At 40.2% G+C, this 17,966-nt stretch overlaps 1 protein-coding gene across 5 annotated transcripts in view; it reads left to right on the plus strand.

Moving 5' to 3' along the window:
- The window catches only part of TANC2 (tetratricopeptide repeat, ankyrin repeat and coiled-coil containing 2), a 366,267-nt gene that overhangs the window by 329,588 nt on the left and 18,713 nt on the right, over positions 1-17,966 (plus strand). For all 5 annotated transcript variants that reach the window (XM_055321616.1, XM_055321584.1, XM_055321595.1 and 2 more), the window contains 5 exons: positions 585-821; positions 5,414-5,599; positions 7,912-8,005; positions 14,589-14,722; positions 15,681-15,804. In XM_055321616.1, coding sequence (XP_055177591.1) covers positions 585-821; positions 5,414-5,599; positions 7,912-8,005; positions 14,589-14,722; positions 15,681-15,804 — 775 coding nt within the window. The remainder of the gene's footprint in view (positions 1-584; positions 822-5,413; positions 5,600-7,911; positions 8,006-14,588; positions 14,723-15,680; positions 15,805-17,966) is intronic.

Below are 17,966 nucleotides of genomic sequence, written 5' to 3' on the forward strand. Positions count from 1 at the left end.
TGTGTGGGGAGCCCAATATGGGACTGGATCCCGGGTAGCCAGGATCATGCCCTGGATTGAAGGCAGCGCTAAACCACTAAGCCACCGGGGCTGCCCTTAAGTAGCTATTTAACTGATCTTTGACTTAACCTTAGACTCTTTACTGTCAATCAACATTTTATTGATAATCTAATATATTTTAATTGTATTTTATTCTGTGAATTGAAGACCACACCTGTTGAGCTACTGCCTTATATGAACTAACTCTGATTTATAGGATTAGGTCCTCCTGCTTCTAGGCAGTAAATCGATCTTAGGTAGGCTTTGTTTTGGTAGGAGCTTTTCTGACCAGCAGTTCACTTAGTAGAGACTGTGTTCATTCAGCACTATAGTGTGGTGGCATTTGCTCTTATGACTGAGCAGTTCGTGTAAAGGAGACCTTTTACATCCCTTTCTGAAGGCAAGGTATCAAAAAAGGTATAAAATAAAGCAGTTACTGAATGCTACTAGGTGCTGTTGTATGGGGTCCCGGGTGACTTCATTAAAGGACTGAAAGGATGCAACTGATACTTGCCTGAGTGTAATTTCTGTTTACTTATTTCTAGGTCAGCCGGCTGCTGATTTTGGGAGGTGCCAACATTAATTACCGGACAGAGGTTTTAAATAATGCTCCAATTCTGTGTGTCCAGTCTCATCTTGGCTACACAGAAATGGTGGCCCTGCTGTTGGAGTTTGGGGCCAACGTGGATGCCTCTTCTGAAAGTGGCCTGACTCCCTTGGGCTACGCAGCAGCAGCGGGCTACCTGAGCATCGTTGTGCTGCTATGCAAGAAACGTGCCAAGGTAATGTTTCCCTACCCGGCTACTTGTCCTGCCCCCACTTTTTCTCCCTGCCATAGAGTCTTCCTTTTCCCCTGTGTTACCTCGAGTCTGGGCTGAGCACATCAGACCCAGCGGGATCAGGCCGTGGGGAGTACTGCTTCTGCAGACATCTCAGTGTTTGCCCACTTGCCACTGCCCATTCCATACCGCCTCTGGTAAAACCCTTGGGAAGCATTTAGGAAACTGCACTTTAGCAGCAGCCACAGAAAGTCCCCACTAAAAACCAAGGAATTCTCTGCTGAGCACAGAGCGAGGAAGAAGTGAAGATGCAAAGAGGCTGTGGGAAGTCTGAACTGAACCGTGCCCATAGGCGCTAAGCCTTTCATGTGTAGAGAAGAGAAGTTAGCCGTGGAGGTAAGAACATAGGCCAGACTCCCTCACCTTAGCCTTGAAGACCCACATCGCAGAGGTATGAAGAGAACATGATTCCCTGTTTATATTCAGACCAGCCAGGGGCACTCAGTGTTTCTGCTACTATACTTTAATTCTCTGAAGACCATTCTGGGAAAGTGTTTGCTTTATAGTATCTCAAGAGCTGCTGATATAAAAGAACTCAATTTCAAAATTTCGGTGAAGAGAAAAATACTGGTCTCAAAATTGTAAGCCTCTGGGGAAAATTGTAGCCTTGTGGCATTTTGTTTCAGTCTTGAAAACAGAGGATTTTGGTGGTTTTGCAGTGAAATATAAGTAATATGTGCAACCTCGTGCTGAGGTGTCGTCCATTGTTCCTACCAGAGAAGAATGGGGGACTGCTGAGACCTTTGGAAAGTGGGACATGAGACTCTCAGTGAGATCCTAGAGCCTTGGGTGTCCACCGTGACACGGACCTATAACGTCCTATTCATTTGAATGAACATCTGTAAAACCAGAACAACTGGGCCTTATTACTGCTGTCAGTTCATATTCCAGCTGCAGTTGGGTCTTTCCTCCTGCCCAGTTATCATTCTAGCCATCTCCCGTTTCCCCCAGAGCAGATAGGGAAATCATTTGCAGTCTTCTCAAGACCCTGTCACACCTCGTGCCCTCCTGGGTTACAAAGATTGAGGTCATCTCCATGTGCCTCTGTCTCAAAACTCTTAATCCTACCGACACTCACTTCACTTCTACCTCAGAGAAGGAAATGTTTTACCCTTCTTTCCGAAGGCCTTGCCTCCATGTATATCTTTTTATCTCTGTATGTTGCCCTTTTCTTACAATTTGTTTCACTCTTTTTCTAATTTCTCAACAAACCTATGAATGTCTCCTGTAACCCAAAAAGGCAACTTCCCTGTCTCCTGCTAACCAGAAGCTACCATCCCATCCCTTCCCTTCCATGTCCACCCATCCTGCCCTAAGAGTCATCTCTACTTGCCACTTCTGCTTCCTTGCTATCCCTTAGCCACTTTTAGTCCTGCTTCCATGAGAGAAAGAAGAGTACAATCATTAAAATGATAAACTTTGGGATCAGACACAACTTGATCAAAACCTCCATTTACACTTCCTTTCTCTGAGGCTTGGACAAGTCATTTAACCTCTCAGTCTCACTGTTTTCATCCATAAAAGGGATTAATGGGGTCACCATGAGAATTAAAAGTGAGGAAACCTTTTTAAAAAGAGGTAAAGTCTTGGGACACCTGGGTGGCTCAGTCATTTAAGCTCCGACTCTTGATTTTGGCTCAGGTTGTGATCTCAGGGTCATGAGATTGAGCCCTGTGTTGTGCTCAGTCTGCTTCCTTCTCCCTCTCCCTTTGCTCCTCCCCCTGCTCACACATGCGAACATGCATGCACATATGTGCTCTCTCTCAAATAAATAAACTTTTTAAAAAGAGAGATAAAGTCTCTTTTCATCTCTTGCAGAGCCTAATAAATAGTATTCTTTAAGAAAAATAAGGGCAGGGGGCACCTCGCTGGCTTAGTTGGTAGAGCATGTGACTCTTGATCTTAGGGTGATAAGTTCAAGCCCCATGCTCAGTGTAGAGATTACTTAAAAATAAAATCTTTTTTAAAAAAAGAAAGAAAACACCTAGCCTCTTGGCATTTAACTGATACTCTGATCTCAAAAGTCACAAACAACTGATCACCAAATAAAGTAACTTTTTCTCATTTCTCACCCCTCTAATAATCTTGGCGGTACTGACACACTTCCCAGAATTCTTTTCCTGCCTGTCTGGTTGCTCTTCTCTTTTCCTTCTTCTAATGTCACTGTTCACTGAGATTTTGTCCTCTGGCCTTCTCCATCCTCAGACTCTCTCCCATGGTGTCAGCACCAAAATACTGAAGAATACTAGCCAGTTAGGTGTAGAATGTTCTTCAGTTTTAGTTTGATATTTTCTCATTGTTAGGTTGAATTTATATCTTTTCAGCAAGAATATCATAGAAGTGTTGCTGTGCCCTTACAATTGCAGCACTTAGGAAGGTATGTAATGTTGCTGTGGCTAACGGGGTGCTAACCTCTATTGCTTGGGTAAGATTGTGTCCTCTAGGTTTCTCAGACCTGAAGTTCCTCTTTTTCCCTTTGTAACTAAGAAGTATCTTTGAGGGAGATGCTTTGAGACTGGACAAAAATCTTGTCTCTCATGCTTTTGTCCACTGATTTTAGTATCCATCAGAGATTCTTTCGGCAATGATTGCTGTGGTGTTTTTGCGATTTTCTATTTCCCTCAGTCCTTCAACATTTATTAGTCAGAATTTTAATGCAGGGATGAGCTATCCCTTCTCCCCAATAGATGTATTTGTTTAATTATTTGTTTATAGCACTATGGATCTCTATATTTATTTTATACTATGACCTGTAACTCTTGCCATTATTATTTATTTTGTTGCTCAAATTGCCTAAGATTTGGCCTTTGGGAGCTCCTTCAAGTTGGCTCTTGTGTCCTTTCAACTTCCACTAAATTATTTTATCAGCATTTCTGTACTTTCTGGCACCACAAGATGTTCCACATTCATCGTTTACTATTAATGCCTCAGCCCAGGAATTAATCATTTCTCTAAGGAGCCAAAGCACCTTTTTATTTATCCCCTTAGTTTTTGAAAATTTAGTATGAGCATGAAAATTCTGAATGACTCTCCATTACCTCTGACTAAAATTCAGACCATTTAGCCTAGCATTCAGAAATATCCATGCTCTGGTCCCAAAAGACCCTCTCAACTTTGTAGTTTAAGCTCCCCCTCCATGTACCTCACCCTTTCAAAAACTAGAGTTAATAATTTCCTATCTCAGCCAGTTGAGTTGGGCCTTTTCTTAGTCTGTTTGGGCTGCTGTAACAAAGTACCATAGATTGAATAAATAATCGGCAGCATTTATATCTCACAGTTCTGAGACTAAGTCTCAAGATCACGGTGCCAGATGGAGCATCTGTTGAGAGCTTCCTGGCTTATAGACCATACCTTCTTGTTATGTCCTCCCATGGTGGAAGAGAGAAAGCAAGCTCTCCGGGGCCTCTCTAGTAGGATACTTATCACTTCCTCAAAGGTCCCCTTTCCATTTAATATCATTACATTAGGAGTGGAAATTCCAACATATGATTTCAAGGGGACAAAAATGTTTAGACTACAGCACCTTTCCTTCAGAATCGGTTACTGATTCCAGGTAGGAATAATCTCCAGTTTTATTGCACCTGTACTTTCCTTACATCATTTGTTATCCTTTGTTGGACAGGTTTTTGTCCTGTTGGTCGCATCTCCCCTACCTTGTTTGAAAGTTCTTGAGTACAGAATGATCTATGTTTTACTGCCTTACTCGCTTTTCATCCTATGTGGTACCTTGCACAAAGTAGGCATTCAGTAAACATTTGTTAAGTAGATTGCTGGGTGGAACTAAAGCTGAGGAGAATCAGATGCAGAACTTAGGTGTCAAGTGTTCAGCCCACCTGCCAGAAAAAGCTACTCTTCTGTTGAAGCTTTTGGCTGCCTTCTGGTAGATCAATCTTAACCAGGCTCCTTTCAACCTAAACTTGCAACCAGCACTGCAACCATAAAAGCTGCTGTTGGAACATAGTCCAGCATTAAGCTCCAAGTACCTCTAGCCATTTTGACCAGAACTTGGAGATTCTGCTCTCCCATTGGAAGAAAAAAGCAGCCTCTACCAAAGTTTGGTGGTCAAAAGTATGATTCATGATATGAAGTATTTTGCTTCTTTGGAGACCAAAAAATTTGAGCTTCAAAATGTTTTTCTTTCCTTTTATGATTTCAAAGACAGTTTTTTGTGCCAGCAGAGCTACAAGTCTTTGAAAGCTTGGTCTGAAAAGAACTATTTGAGGACAAAAGAGAATGTACCTCAGGAAAACAAAGCTGGAGCCGGGAATTTTGTTTTTTTAGTTCCTTTTTCTATGGAAACAAAGGCTGACCTTATGAAAAGAGGTTCTCCCCTGAGGGACATCTGCCAGAGTTCTAGCTCAGCAATGATCTAGCCTGAGTAGGAGAGAACTTTCTAGATTTGCCCAGATATTGGTTCACGGTATGGGAAGGGATGACTCTTAGTAGTCTAGTCATGTGCAGTGGACCAATGTGACTGGATTAGGAGTGTGGCTACAAATCTTTGTTCACATACATTTCTCTGTCCTTCCCCTTAGGTGGATCATTTGGACAAGAATGGTCAGTGTGCTTTGGTCCATGCTGCTCTCCGAGGTCATCTGGAGGTTGTCAAATTTTTGATTCAGTGTGACTGGACAATGGCTGGCCAGCAGCAAGGAGTATTTAAGAAGAGCCATGCCATCCAGCAAGCCCTCATTGCTGCAGCCAGCATGGGTTACACGGAGGTAAGAAAGCAGGTGATAAGGTTTAGGGTTTTTAGGTTTTTTTCAGGCTATGTATTGAAAGACCTAGGAAACAGGAGGAAAATGGTTGCGTTATTATAAAATTATCTTACTAATTAATGTGAATTAGCTTTTTGGTCACTGTTTTGGGGAATAGGAGACTGAACTCCATGAAGCACTTGAATTCTCAAATACCAGCATATCTAGAATTATGAACATAGCATGTCAGAGTGGGAAAGAAGTTTGGAAATCATCTAATCCAATTCCTCCCCATCTTGCCACCCTTATTTAACAGACAGTGACACTGGACTCCTAGGGATTATTTATTGACCTGTACTCATATGGGTAGGCAGTGTAGAATGGGAAGAACACAACATTTGAAATTTCAGAAGGACCAGGTTTGAGTCCCAGTTTGCTACATCATTTGCTGTGGACCTTGGACAGTTTACCTAATCTCTTAGAATCTTCATTTCCCATTAGTAAAATGACTCTAATAAATTCTTTTTTTACGAGCTGGTGTGAAAGGGTCTTAGTGAACTGTTAAACACTATACAAATGATATTTTTACTAATGATAGTAATAATATAGTGGCAAATGTATGGAATTAATAAATGCTAAGAAATATTGAACATCCAGTTCCAAGACGATTGTGTAATAGAGCAGAAGTGTGTGTGTGTGTGTGTGTGTGTGTGCATTCATACTTAAAATTAGTACAAATTTTAATGATACGAAGAACATGTAGCACACAGTTTATAAATGATGAAATATGCAGTACTCTTAATGGAATGCTTGATTTTTGTGACATTTATATTGGCAGCCAACCTATGGTTGCAACTCATAGATTATTTATAGATGATCTTTTTTGCTGTTTTCACAATAACTTTATTGTCATTATATTTGATATGTGATCTGTGTTAAACTACTTCTCACCCTCCTACAAATCATACTCATTAAACTGGAACCTCTTTGAGACTTTAGCACTAAATCAAATCTTGATTTGTAATGTTTGCCAATTTCCAAGCTACCCCCAGAACTGATATAGAGCTGCCATTGTGGCATTGCTAAACACAGAGTTGAGAAGAGACGCATAGTAGCACACACCATGATGTGATATTTCCACCATACAGACACAATACATTTAAATAACCTCAAGGGCATGGACAATGTAAAGAGTAGTTAAATAATTAAGAAATCACAAGAGTTTATATTTTTTAACCTTTTTTAAAATATAATTTATTTGTTATTTAATTTTTAATAAACAGCTTCGTTTTATAACCGACTTACAAAATTCCTGAAAACGTAGTGCTCAACTTTCATGGGTCAGTACACGTTGGCTCACCACTACATGGGATACTTCCATGACACAGCTACCCTGCCAACTGACCTGATATGTCACCGAGGGAATATTAAGTAAAACTGGGATTTCTGGGATCCCTGGGTGGCGCAGTGGTTTGGCGCCTGCCTTTGGTCCAGGGCACGATCCTGGAGACCCAGGATCGAATCCCACATCGGGCTCCCGGTGAATGGAGCCTGCTTCTCCCTCTGCCTATGTCTCTGCCTCTCTCTCTCTCTCTATCATAAATAAATAAAAATTAAAAAAATAAAAATAAAATTAAAAAAAAACTGGGATTTCTAATATCTCTAGGTTTTAAATTCTCTCTACAGGCACTTTAATGCTAGTAGTCGTTCTGCCTTTTTTTTTTTTTTAATTTATTCGTGGGAGACACACAGAGAGGCAGAGACACAGGCAGAGGGAGAAGCAGGTTCCCCACAGGGAACCTAATGCAGGACTCGATCCCAGAACCCTGGGATGATGCCCTGAGCCAAAGGCAGACGCTCAACCACTGAATCACCCAGGTGCCCCTCGTTCTGCCTTTATTATCCCCAGAGCAGTCCTTGTACTTGCAAGCAGAAAAAAGATCATTGCCTGACTCTGATGAAATACAGGCCCTCTGTTTTCCCCATATTTGTTTTCTGGTTTTTATTTATTGATTGGGTTTTTGCCTCTTTATTTATTGGTATTCTTTTTGGGAGAATGAGAGGTTGCTTCTTTAACTTAAATGTGAGGAATAAATAATTTTTTAAAAATAACATGCTATATAAGTGAGTCATGTTCAAGAGAAACGTATAAACTGTAGCTAATAAAACAAATGCTCATCATGGCAGCTTTCATTTCTTTGTCGGGATAGTTCTGGTTTCTGTGCAAGAGTTTTCATCATACTTGGGTCATCCAGGTATCTTTCAAACTTCACAGGCTAGAGTTGGTAGCATAGTTTTCCACCTGAAGTTTGAACTGACACAATTTCTTGTTTCAGATTGTCTCCTACCTACTTGATCTTCCAGAAAAAGATGAAGAAGAAGTAGAGCGAGCACAGATCAACAGTTTTGACAGTCTCTGGGGAGAGACAGGTACTTCTGTAAACATTACTCTCTTTTCTCATTAATGTTGTGTGTTCATATGGAGATACTTTGCATCACACACCCTGATTTTTCCTCTGACATACCTTTAGCAGTCTCCATCTAATGGCTTTTTACTGGAGATTGATTCAGCCAAAGTAAAAAGTCAAGCGCTATCCTTCTTCCAATCCTCTCTCCCTTTGGATTCTCCACATCGTTAGCACCAGAGTCTTCTTTCAACCAAAATCTTACCCTGCTCTTGTTTCCAAATATTTTTAAAAGACTGAAAGTTTCCTTACAGCGTGCCAAACCAGAGCAAAAAATGGTTGTGGCCTCTCTCTTCTTTTATATGATCCTTGTAGCAGTTAAGTATAAATATTTCTCCCATCAAAATAACTCCACCTGCATTGTAAACCAGGAGGTTAAGTTTTTATCCACACCTCTGACTTAACCAAGTAGGTTATCATGGCAGAGTGGTATCTGACGTGGTTAAACTGATATGTTATAAGTAAAGTTACTATCTGGATGCAAAATGAAGGTACCACCCTATAAGGCACAGCCCCATGCATCCATTTTCATCTGTAGCCAAGAGATTTCTATATTGCTTGGTACTTACTACAGAAACAGAAGCTTCTTGCTTTGTGGCCTTTGCAGGAAATGATTGCTGTCTTTCCTCCAAGTCTAAACTAGAACATCTGGAGAAACATTAGTAACCTTTTCTATGTTTTTATGAAATCAGGGCAATGAAAGCTTTAGAGTCACCACAGATATGTGTCATATTAGCCAGGAAAAGTAGACCAATATTGAGATGGCCAAGTTAGGGGGAATATTTTATTAAACAAGGAGGGTATGTGTTTTGGTTAGTCAAAGTGTTATTAAAAATAAAGGAGGCACTTGAATTCATTTAAAATTTATAATGATCTATCAAATTTGATGTTTCCATTCATGGCAAATGTCATAGGTAGGTTTCATGGCTTCTTTAACATCATGTAGAATGGTCCAAAGCTCAGGAATTTACTTCTCAAACAATCCCTCCCTCTGTAAAACTAAAGGGAACAGATGCCAGGCAGCTGCAGCTTACGAGCCCAAGACAGATTAAAGGAAAATGTGCAGCTGGAAACAGCTGCCGTCTCTGGGACTCTACCCTGTGGGAAGCCAGAGGACAGACTGAGGGGAAGGAACTGACCAGGATGCCGGCAGCTCTGGAGTCCATGTCTTCTGAATAAGAACTGTGGGAGGGACATGTTGCTTTACTGCTCCCATCAGCACAGCCTGTCCCAGCACACTATTGCTGGGCCATGCACATGGAACCCAGGAGTATGAAAAGCACTATGGCCTGATGAGGACAATGTAGAGGAATTATAAGGCTAGCAATCATAGTGATGAATATCATACACATTCTAGTACTGTACTTAAAAGAATTTCTTAAAAACATTTAAGAAGGGAGTGACCTAAATGGAAGACTTATTTTTATTGATATGAATTTCTTATCAGAATAAAATTTTATGGGGGCACCTGGGTGGCTTAGTCGGTTAGGCATCTGACTCTTGATTTTGGCTCAGGTCATGATCTCAGGGTTGTGAGATCAAGCCCTGTGTTAGGCTCTGCACTGTGTGTGGAGCCTACTTGGGATTCTCTCTCTCCCTCTCTTCTTATACCTCTCTCTCTCTTTCCCTCCCACCCTCCCTCTAAAAAAAAGAATAAAACTGTGGCCTCGGGACTTTTTAAATATCTCACTTTCACATGCGCAATGAAGTTTGTTACATTAATTTATATAAATATGTACCATATCTTAAGATTGTAAAAAAAAATCAGAGCTTCATGTCAGTTGGCTTGTAATCAGAATTGTGTTTAACTTGATATTTATATGAAATAATTACAGCATTATAAACATAAAATGCTATTTGAATAGCGCTAGAATGAAATGCGTCTGTAATACAGTTTATAGATCTATAAACAGTTATTTGGCTTCGGGAAAATTTCTAGGAAATAATGTCTGTGCTATGTAAGAATGTCCCTAAACCTCCCTACTAATATAGAACAGACTATGAGTTGCTTTTCTATCTATAATGATGGATTTACTAAATATACATGTTCCTTTCTACCTTATAGCACATATGATTTAAAATGTATAATAACCCATTGAATTGTGATGTTTTCTCCAATGGTAGAATCTTACACATGTCCCCCTTATTAGAGAATGAAGGTGTGTGACCTCTAGCCATTGGTTGGGTCTTATACCTACAGCCCTGGTCTAAACAACAAAATCCAATGGTTGTGATGTCCCCAACAATCTGTATAATTTACTGTATCAAATCTAAAACACCATTAACTATAGGAAACTATATAGCCATTATTTTTTATGTGCCACTACAAAAAAAGAAAGCCTCGGCCTATTAAACTGACACAGTTCTTTATTATCACAGCAATCACAAGATGCATCCCAGTTTTAGAGATGTTAAAATGTGAAGGGAAAAAAGTACATCTTAGAATCAATGAAATTTATCTTAGCATATAGTGAAATAATAATTGAGTTTTTACAGAGCAGATTTTCTAAAAGCAGGTCACTAGAATATACTGGTTGCCTTTGTCCTTCTTTTTCAGCCTCTTTATCCTTCCTGATAGCATCTGCCTACATCCAGCCTCCACCATCTGGCTTGCCCCCTCCCATCCCACAGGGTTTTTACAGACTTCTCATGGAACAGTACAGAAGAAAAACAATTAAGGTGATAAGATTGTTCACCATGCCCTCTTTCTCTTGTCTAACAAGCTTAAACCAGGACCAGCATTAAAAGCTTCTAGCAACTCTAGAGGGCCTGAACCATCCTATGACCCAAAAGAAGCAAGAGTTCACAAAATAAACAAGATACCCATAACTCATGCCCTTATCATTTTTTGCCTACGTTATTGCAACTGCCTCCTCGCTGATCTTGTCACCCTTTCATGATTCATCTCCCTTGTGACTTCCACCAGAGTGAACTTAGTGAGCCACAATCTGTTGGTATCACTTTCCTGCTTCCACCCTTTAATGACCTGTATCATTAATGAAGTTATTTAGTATAATCTAAGAAGACCAGTTGTGATCTCTAGGCCTCTCTTTTGCCCCGCTTCTCTAGTAACTCCAGTAACAACAAACATACTGTCTCCCACCTCAGTGCCTTGTAAGTGTTCTCCCTGTGCCCGGCCTGCCTACCCTTGTCCTTGCATGCCTTTGAGACTTCTGTTTCTCTTTTAGTATCTAGCTCAGATGAACATCTCTTTCTGAAGACCTTCTCAGACGCTTCTTCCTATTATCTCCATCCCACTTATACACTGGATAGTAATGTATTTTTTATTTGTCTATCATCCTGACTCAACCTTGTGTTCCTTGAGAGCAGAGACAGTGTCTGATAAATAGTTCAATAAATGTTTAGTTAGTGTTTTGGATAGCAATGATCAGTTTATGTCTCCCCAACCACCTCTCTCTCATTGGTCTTGCATGACCTAGTCTGTGCTATACTCTTTCACAATTGAAAATAGATATACACAAGAACCACTAGCTTTGCCGCATTCTGTTGAGTGTTACCATCTCATCCAAGCAGACTGGCTGTTTCCCCATCTCTGAGCTGCATCCTGTCTGCCTATTCAGACTCCTTAGATGTTCCTTCCACTTTGAAGAAGGACCATTTATGTCAGATAATCTCATCAGCTGCTGACAAGCTAGGGAACAAATTCTGTAACTGGTCTCTTAGGAAGAGATTTGGCTCCAAACTGCTGTGTTTGCTCTAAGAATCAGTTTGTTGCTTTATGGAACGGACTTTACCTTAATCTTCTTTCTTTTAAAAAGTTGTAACAGTTTTTGATAAGACTTACATAAAATCCAGCCAAAGCAGTTTTTTGCTCTTGGATTTTGAAAAGTACAGATCCCATTTTATGTAGTTGTGTTGTTCTGAGATGAAATTGGCCAGCTGTTTTAATGACCATGTCCAGCCATCAGCTGGAGATTCCTACCAAATTACATCATAACCTAAGCAACAAAAATGATACAACAAAGAAAAAAGCCAAATGGAACATTCCCTCTTAGATTAATGTGTTATCCAATGAGCTGAAATGGGCCAGCCAGAGCAGTATAACTCCAGATTAGAGTGAACAATATAAGTTTTAGCTTTCAAGATGGGCACTGGTTGTAAATTTTCAGCAGTGTTGTGTGAACTGGCATCATTGGTGTGAAAGGCTTGATTCTGAAATACTGTTTGTATTTTCTCCAACAAGCTACAAATTCTTTTGTGAAAAGAATGTATTTGCCCTCCCTCCACCATACACAGGGCATTAAAAGGGAGGTTTGCTGCAACCCTGCAACCCTATCACCTCGTAGCTACTTTAAATGGAATCAGAGAGTAAGAGTTAGAATTTTTTCTAATTATTTGTTTTATATGCCAACAATATGATTCTTGTGGTTCCTAATGAGTGTCTACCCCAGTCAAATTCTTTTTTTCCCAGCTTTCCTAGGATCTAATTTACATATAACGTGTAAATGTTAAGGTGTACAACATGATGAGTTCTAACCAATGTCTTAAGCTACTCTCGTGTTCTGACCCAAGAATTAAAGTGGTTTTTTTTCCTAAACTATTAGAAGTATGAAGTTGGCAAAGAGAGAAGATCACTTTGATGTAAGGAACAAGACACAACTTCTTTGTCAACTTAATAATCATACCCATCGATACCTATACTTACTCATTGAAGGCTTGGAAATGACCCTCACCTCAGATAAACCTCTGCCCTCCTGTTAGGAATAGGACAGAAATGCCACTGTTAAGAGCTCCAAAATTGAAAATACACATAAGGCAAGACACATACATCTAGTTTGAGTAAATACATCTTCTAAAACTGTCACATTTTTTTCATAAGCCCTTCTTATCCTTGAGGAAAGAAAAGGTTACTTAAAAGTTTATCTTAGTTGAAATTACAGGTAGTTTGATTTTGCATATGAATTAGTTGTGGATGAATTTGACTAAGCCCAAGGACAAAATGCCACTGGTTGTACTTAAATGAAAAAAATTTTCAAGTGACCATTTGATTTGAATTTCAGTTGCTTTCTTGATTAGATACCAACATTTGCAAACTGAAATATGATCTGCACTTACCAAATACTATCTTTTTCTGATTTGCCATTGGAGTAGGTGGCCATGATCAAGGAAGGACTTGCTGGCTACCACATCAGCTGTCCAAGTCAGCATGGTAAAAAAAGTTCTCTATCCTCTTTTTTTATTTTTTTAAATTTTTAAAAAAGATTTATCTATTTGAGAGAGAGCAAGAGAGGGAGAGAGAGAGAGCACAGAGGTAGAAGGAGAGGCAACTTCCTGCTGAGCCCTACATGGGGCTCCATCCCAGGACCCTGGGATCATGACCTAAGCCAAAGGCAGACACTTAACCAACTGAGCTACCCAGACCCCATCCTCTTTCTTTAAAAGCATTAATTCCTGCTGCCTTGTAACCGTGTTTACCATCCTCCCCACCCTCCTCCACTCTTTAAAACACAGAACCTATGCATTTGAGATGCCACGATCAAATGAAATATATATATTTGTTCAAATATGAACTTAATAGAAAATCTATCTCCAAATCCCTCTTGCTACTATTGAACCAGGCTCAGAGAATGAAATAGGCACTCAGAGAATCTACTCTCTGAGTGGACAATAGCACAAAAAGAATGTTTAAGTTTCTTCCTGCTGTGTCCCTTATAGTCACTATTGCTATTTTTATTATTTGTGACTCCATTATTTTATAATCAGAACCTTTGTCACACCTCATTTCTCATCTTTAAGACTATTAACTTGAACATCTCCGACTTCCATATGAAAGTGGCTACAAATGTACTAGAAACTTCTGTCTCAACTAATGAAGAAAAAAAGAAAACTGGCCCAACTGAGACTGCTATTCTTGACTTTGGTTCTTTAGGTTTAAGGGCCCAGGAGTAGAGGTTGGCCAGAAGTGGTTCCTAGCTAATTTTTAAAATTACTTACTTGGAGCACGTGGGTGTCCCATTCGGTTAAACATAAGCTCAGGTCAGGATCCCAGAGTCCTGGGATGGAACCCCATGTCGGGCTCCCTGCTCAGCGGAGAGCCTGCTTTCTCTCTCTTCCTCTGCAGCTCCTCCTGCTTGTACCCTCTCACTCTCTCTCTCTCTCTCTGCCAAATAAATAAATAAAATAATAATAAAATAAAAAGACCTTACTCTGCAAAGGCCCTTCTCTCTACATTTCACCCATGCATACACACCCATGTGAAGTTTGTTGCTAAGAAGAGGTGCCAAAAAAAGAGGTAAGTCAAAAGAGAAGACAGTCTAGGTAGGAAAAATGAAACCAAGTAAGTTTAATCAAAGGTGATTTTCAATAAATTTATTATCTACAATTGTCTCCATATATTTTAAGCCCATTTAAATGTGGTTCTATTCATGATTTTTCTTTAAAAATTTCATTTGTGACAAAAGTAGCTTATAACCATTGGAGGTAAAGTAGCAGTTCCATTAATCTAACACAGATATACTGCCATGCTCACACAGAGGGCTGGAGAGGGAAAGACCCACCTGTTCTCATTCTGTGTTCTCTGCCCTCAGCACTGACAGCTGCAGCTGGAAGGGGCAAACTGGAGGTATGCCGTCTGCTCTTGGAACAGGGGGCAGCAGTGGCCCAGCCAAACCGCCGTGGGGCAGTGCCCCTGTTCAGCACTGTTCGCCAGGGCCACTGGCAGGTAAGCAGGGTAGCTACTTCCAGTTCTTCGGATAGGGCTGAGTTCTAGGAAGGGACTTCAGAAGCAGAGAGGAAAAAAAAATCACAAAGTTCGGGTTACTCAGCAGTCACCGGGCTTGAGGACTTGGGCCTTTGTTAATAGTACTCTGGTTCATTGAGAATATGTCAGAAACCTAACATTCAAAATCATCATCATTTAAAAAAAGATCATCATCACGATCTATATTGTATAGAAGGACCAGCTACCCTTTTGCCTGTTCATGGAGTGACCTGCTTCTCACATTTCACAGTATCCACATGTTCTCTAAAAGATTCATATCCCAATAGACCCCTGCTAACAGGTGTCTTGCAGGTGTCTCAGACTTGCCAAAAGAAAATGTGGTGTATGTAAATTCTAGCTATGCAGTCTTTCCAGATGTTTGAATTCCAGATAAATTCCACTAATCTATACACTTAGGATGGAAAAGAAAACATATTGGTGATAATCTTTGGAAGTATTTGTGTAGAAGAAAGGCTCCAGAAGCCAAACAGTATAGAAGAGTTACAGAGGCACTTTATTGTATTCACTTCAGTCAAAGGTATTCACAACAGGCAGCCTTGCAACCTCTAGAAGTCAATAAAATGGCACTGGCATAGGTAGTGACTTGTGTTAGAGCTTCCATCATGGGATTGCTTAGTCTACATCTTGGCCTTTTATATCTTAAATTCTTTTTCATTTAGGGGTTGAGTCAAACATTCAGAGTTGAATTCTTATTTTGGCTATCCTTAGGAGAGTCAGAGATCAAATAACATGGTACTAGGACTGTGCAGGAACTAAGGGACTCTTGCAGTAGACACTTACATGTAGAGATGACTCGCCTGTACAGCAGGAGGAAATCCTTCAGTGGAGGGAACAACATGCACGTGGCTACTCAACAGCTCTTCCTGGCTCATTTGTCCCTGTTTCTCTACACTTGCAGATTGTTGATCTTTTACTCACCCATGGAGCTGATGTCAATATGGCAGACAAGCAGGGTCGTACTCCCCTGATGATGGCTGCCTCTGAAGGCCATCTAGGAACTGTGGACTTTCTACTTGCACAAGGTCAGTCCTGGGATGCTGGAGCTGCATGGTCAGTGCCTATAATAACCTAAGGAATTCATGATTTCCAGTGATGGATTCTAAGAGATGTTAATAGATATTATTGGGGCACCTGGGTGGCTCAGACAGTTGAGCATCCAGACTCTTGGTTTTGGCTCAGGGCATGATCTCAGGATCCTAGGATCCAGCCCTGCATCTGGCTCCATACTCACCAAGTTGTCTATGTGAGTCTCCTCCCTCTGCCCTCCACCCTGCTCACGCATGCGCTCACACGTGTTCTCTCTCTCAAAATAAGTAAATCTTTAGAAAAAAGAATATGTATTATTAATCTAGTTGGCTAAAATGTGAAAAGTCCATCTCCTCTCCTCTTATATACAGTGGGACCCTTCACTCTGATACTTTTTGTTTCCTTATGGTTTGAGGGATTTTTGGTATTCTAGTCAAATTAACATCTTCTGAATTTTCTAATTCAAATTTGTAATCTCTAAACTTTGATTTTTAATATATACTCAATAGACATTCATCTTCCAAGGACTATGCTTTTTCTTTATCAATCCTTTTGTAAGCCTGAACAACTAATATTTTTCTTGTATCTAAAGGAGACAGAGGTTAAGACAGTTGCCAACAGTGGGACCCTGTTTGAGAATTCAGAATATTATATTATCTTCTTGTTGTAATAAATTGCTTTTGACTTTAACCAACATTCACATACTCCGGGTGAATGGGAAATGAATTAAAGGAGATTGTGGTCACACCACCTTCAAAAGCATTTCAGGCTCCTTTTGATTGCTCTGACTTCATTCACTGATGCAAAACAGGGGTGAGTGATGGAGGACTTCTAGAGAAGGAAAACTCATGTCACTGATGACTCTGCAGTACCATCTAGTGGACTTTGAGCATTTATAGGAAGCAGGAGATGGTATGATTGTGACCAGCCTAATGACTCCACTCCAACCAACAAACAAATCTGGTTTTATGATATCTATCCTTACTTCTGCCAAGAGGGGGTTGGAGGAGGATAGAGAGTGTACCTTGATTCTCAGGTTAAGATGTGGCAGGAATAAATGTCCCAGAACAACCTAAGTCTACTGGAAAAGGTAGGACCTCTTCAGCTACTGATAACCTTGAGATCACTGCACGGAGTCTGCCACATGCCAGTGGAAGCTTATCAGACACAGATATCAGAAATTTGTTCTCCCTTACCATTGCTTACGATGGGCTTATGTCCTGATAAACCCAAGTTTAAAATATCATAAGTTGAAAATATCTTAAGTTGAAATACATTTAATACACCTAGCCTGGGGATGCCTGGGTGACTCAGTGGTTAAGCTCTACTTTCGGCTCAGGGCGTGATCCTGGGGTCCTGGGATCGAGTCCCACATTGGGCTCCCTGCATGGAGCCTGCTTCTCCATCTGCCTGTGTCTCTGCCTCTCTCTCTCTCTCTCTGTCTCTCATGAATAAATAAATAAAATCTTAAAAAAAATACATCTAGCCTATGGAACGTGGTATTTCCATAGCTTAGCTTTGCTTACCCTAAATGTGTTTAAATGTGTTTACAACACTTACATCAGCTTACAGTTGGACAAAATCATCTAACACAAAGCTTACTCTATACTAGTGTTGAATATCTCAGGTAGTTTATCGAACACTGTACTGAAAGTGAAAAACAGAATGGTTGTACAGCACATAATGGCTTTATCTGTTGTTTACCTTTGTTGTTTTGTGGCTAATGGGGAGCTGTAGCTTGCTATTGCTGGCCAGCATCACGAGAGAGCATCGTACCACACATCACTAGCCTGGGAAAGGGTCCAAACTCAAAATTTGCTGTACATTTTCTACCAAATACCTATCACCTTTGCACCATCATAAAGCTGAAAAATTCTAAGTCAAACCATTAAAGGCAGGGATGTTCAGTATTTCCTTTATTCACACTTAAATCAGAGACTTCCACTAAATCAACAAATTCTGCATTTATTTAGCTTACATTATTTGCAGAACACAATACTAGTGCTATGTCAGTGAGTGATTTCCTTTTAATTAATACACTATAATCCGTGCCCTCTGAGATGCTGTATCTGGCAAGGAAGAGATGAAACAAAGATAAATACCTGAAAAGCAGAGAATCCTAAGTGCTCTGATAAAGGTATTAGAGTTAGGAAAGGAC

This window comes from Nyctereutes procyonoides, unplaced genomic scaffold, assembly GCF_905146905.1.
Source record: "Nyctereutes procyonoides isolate TBG_1078 unplaced genomic scaffold, NYPRO_anot_genome, whole genome shotgun sequence".
In the NCBI taxonomy this organism is placed as follows: Eukaryota; Metazoa; Chordata; class Mammalia; order Carnivora; family Canidae; genus Nyctereutes; species Nyctereutes procyonoides.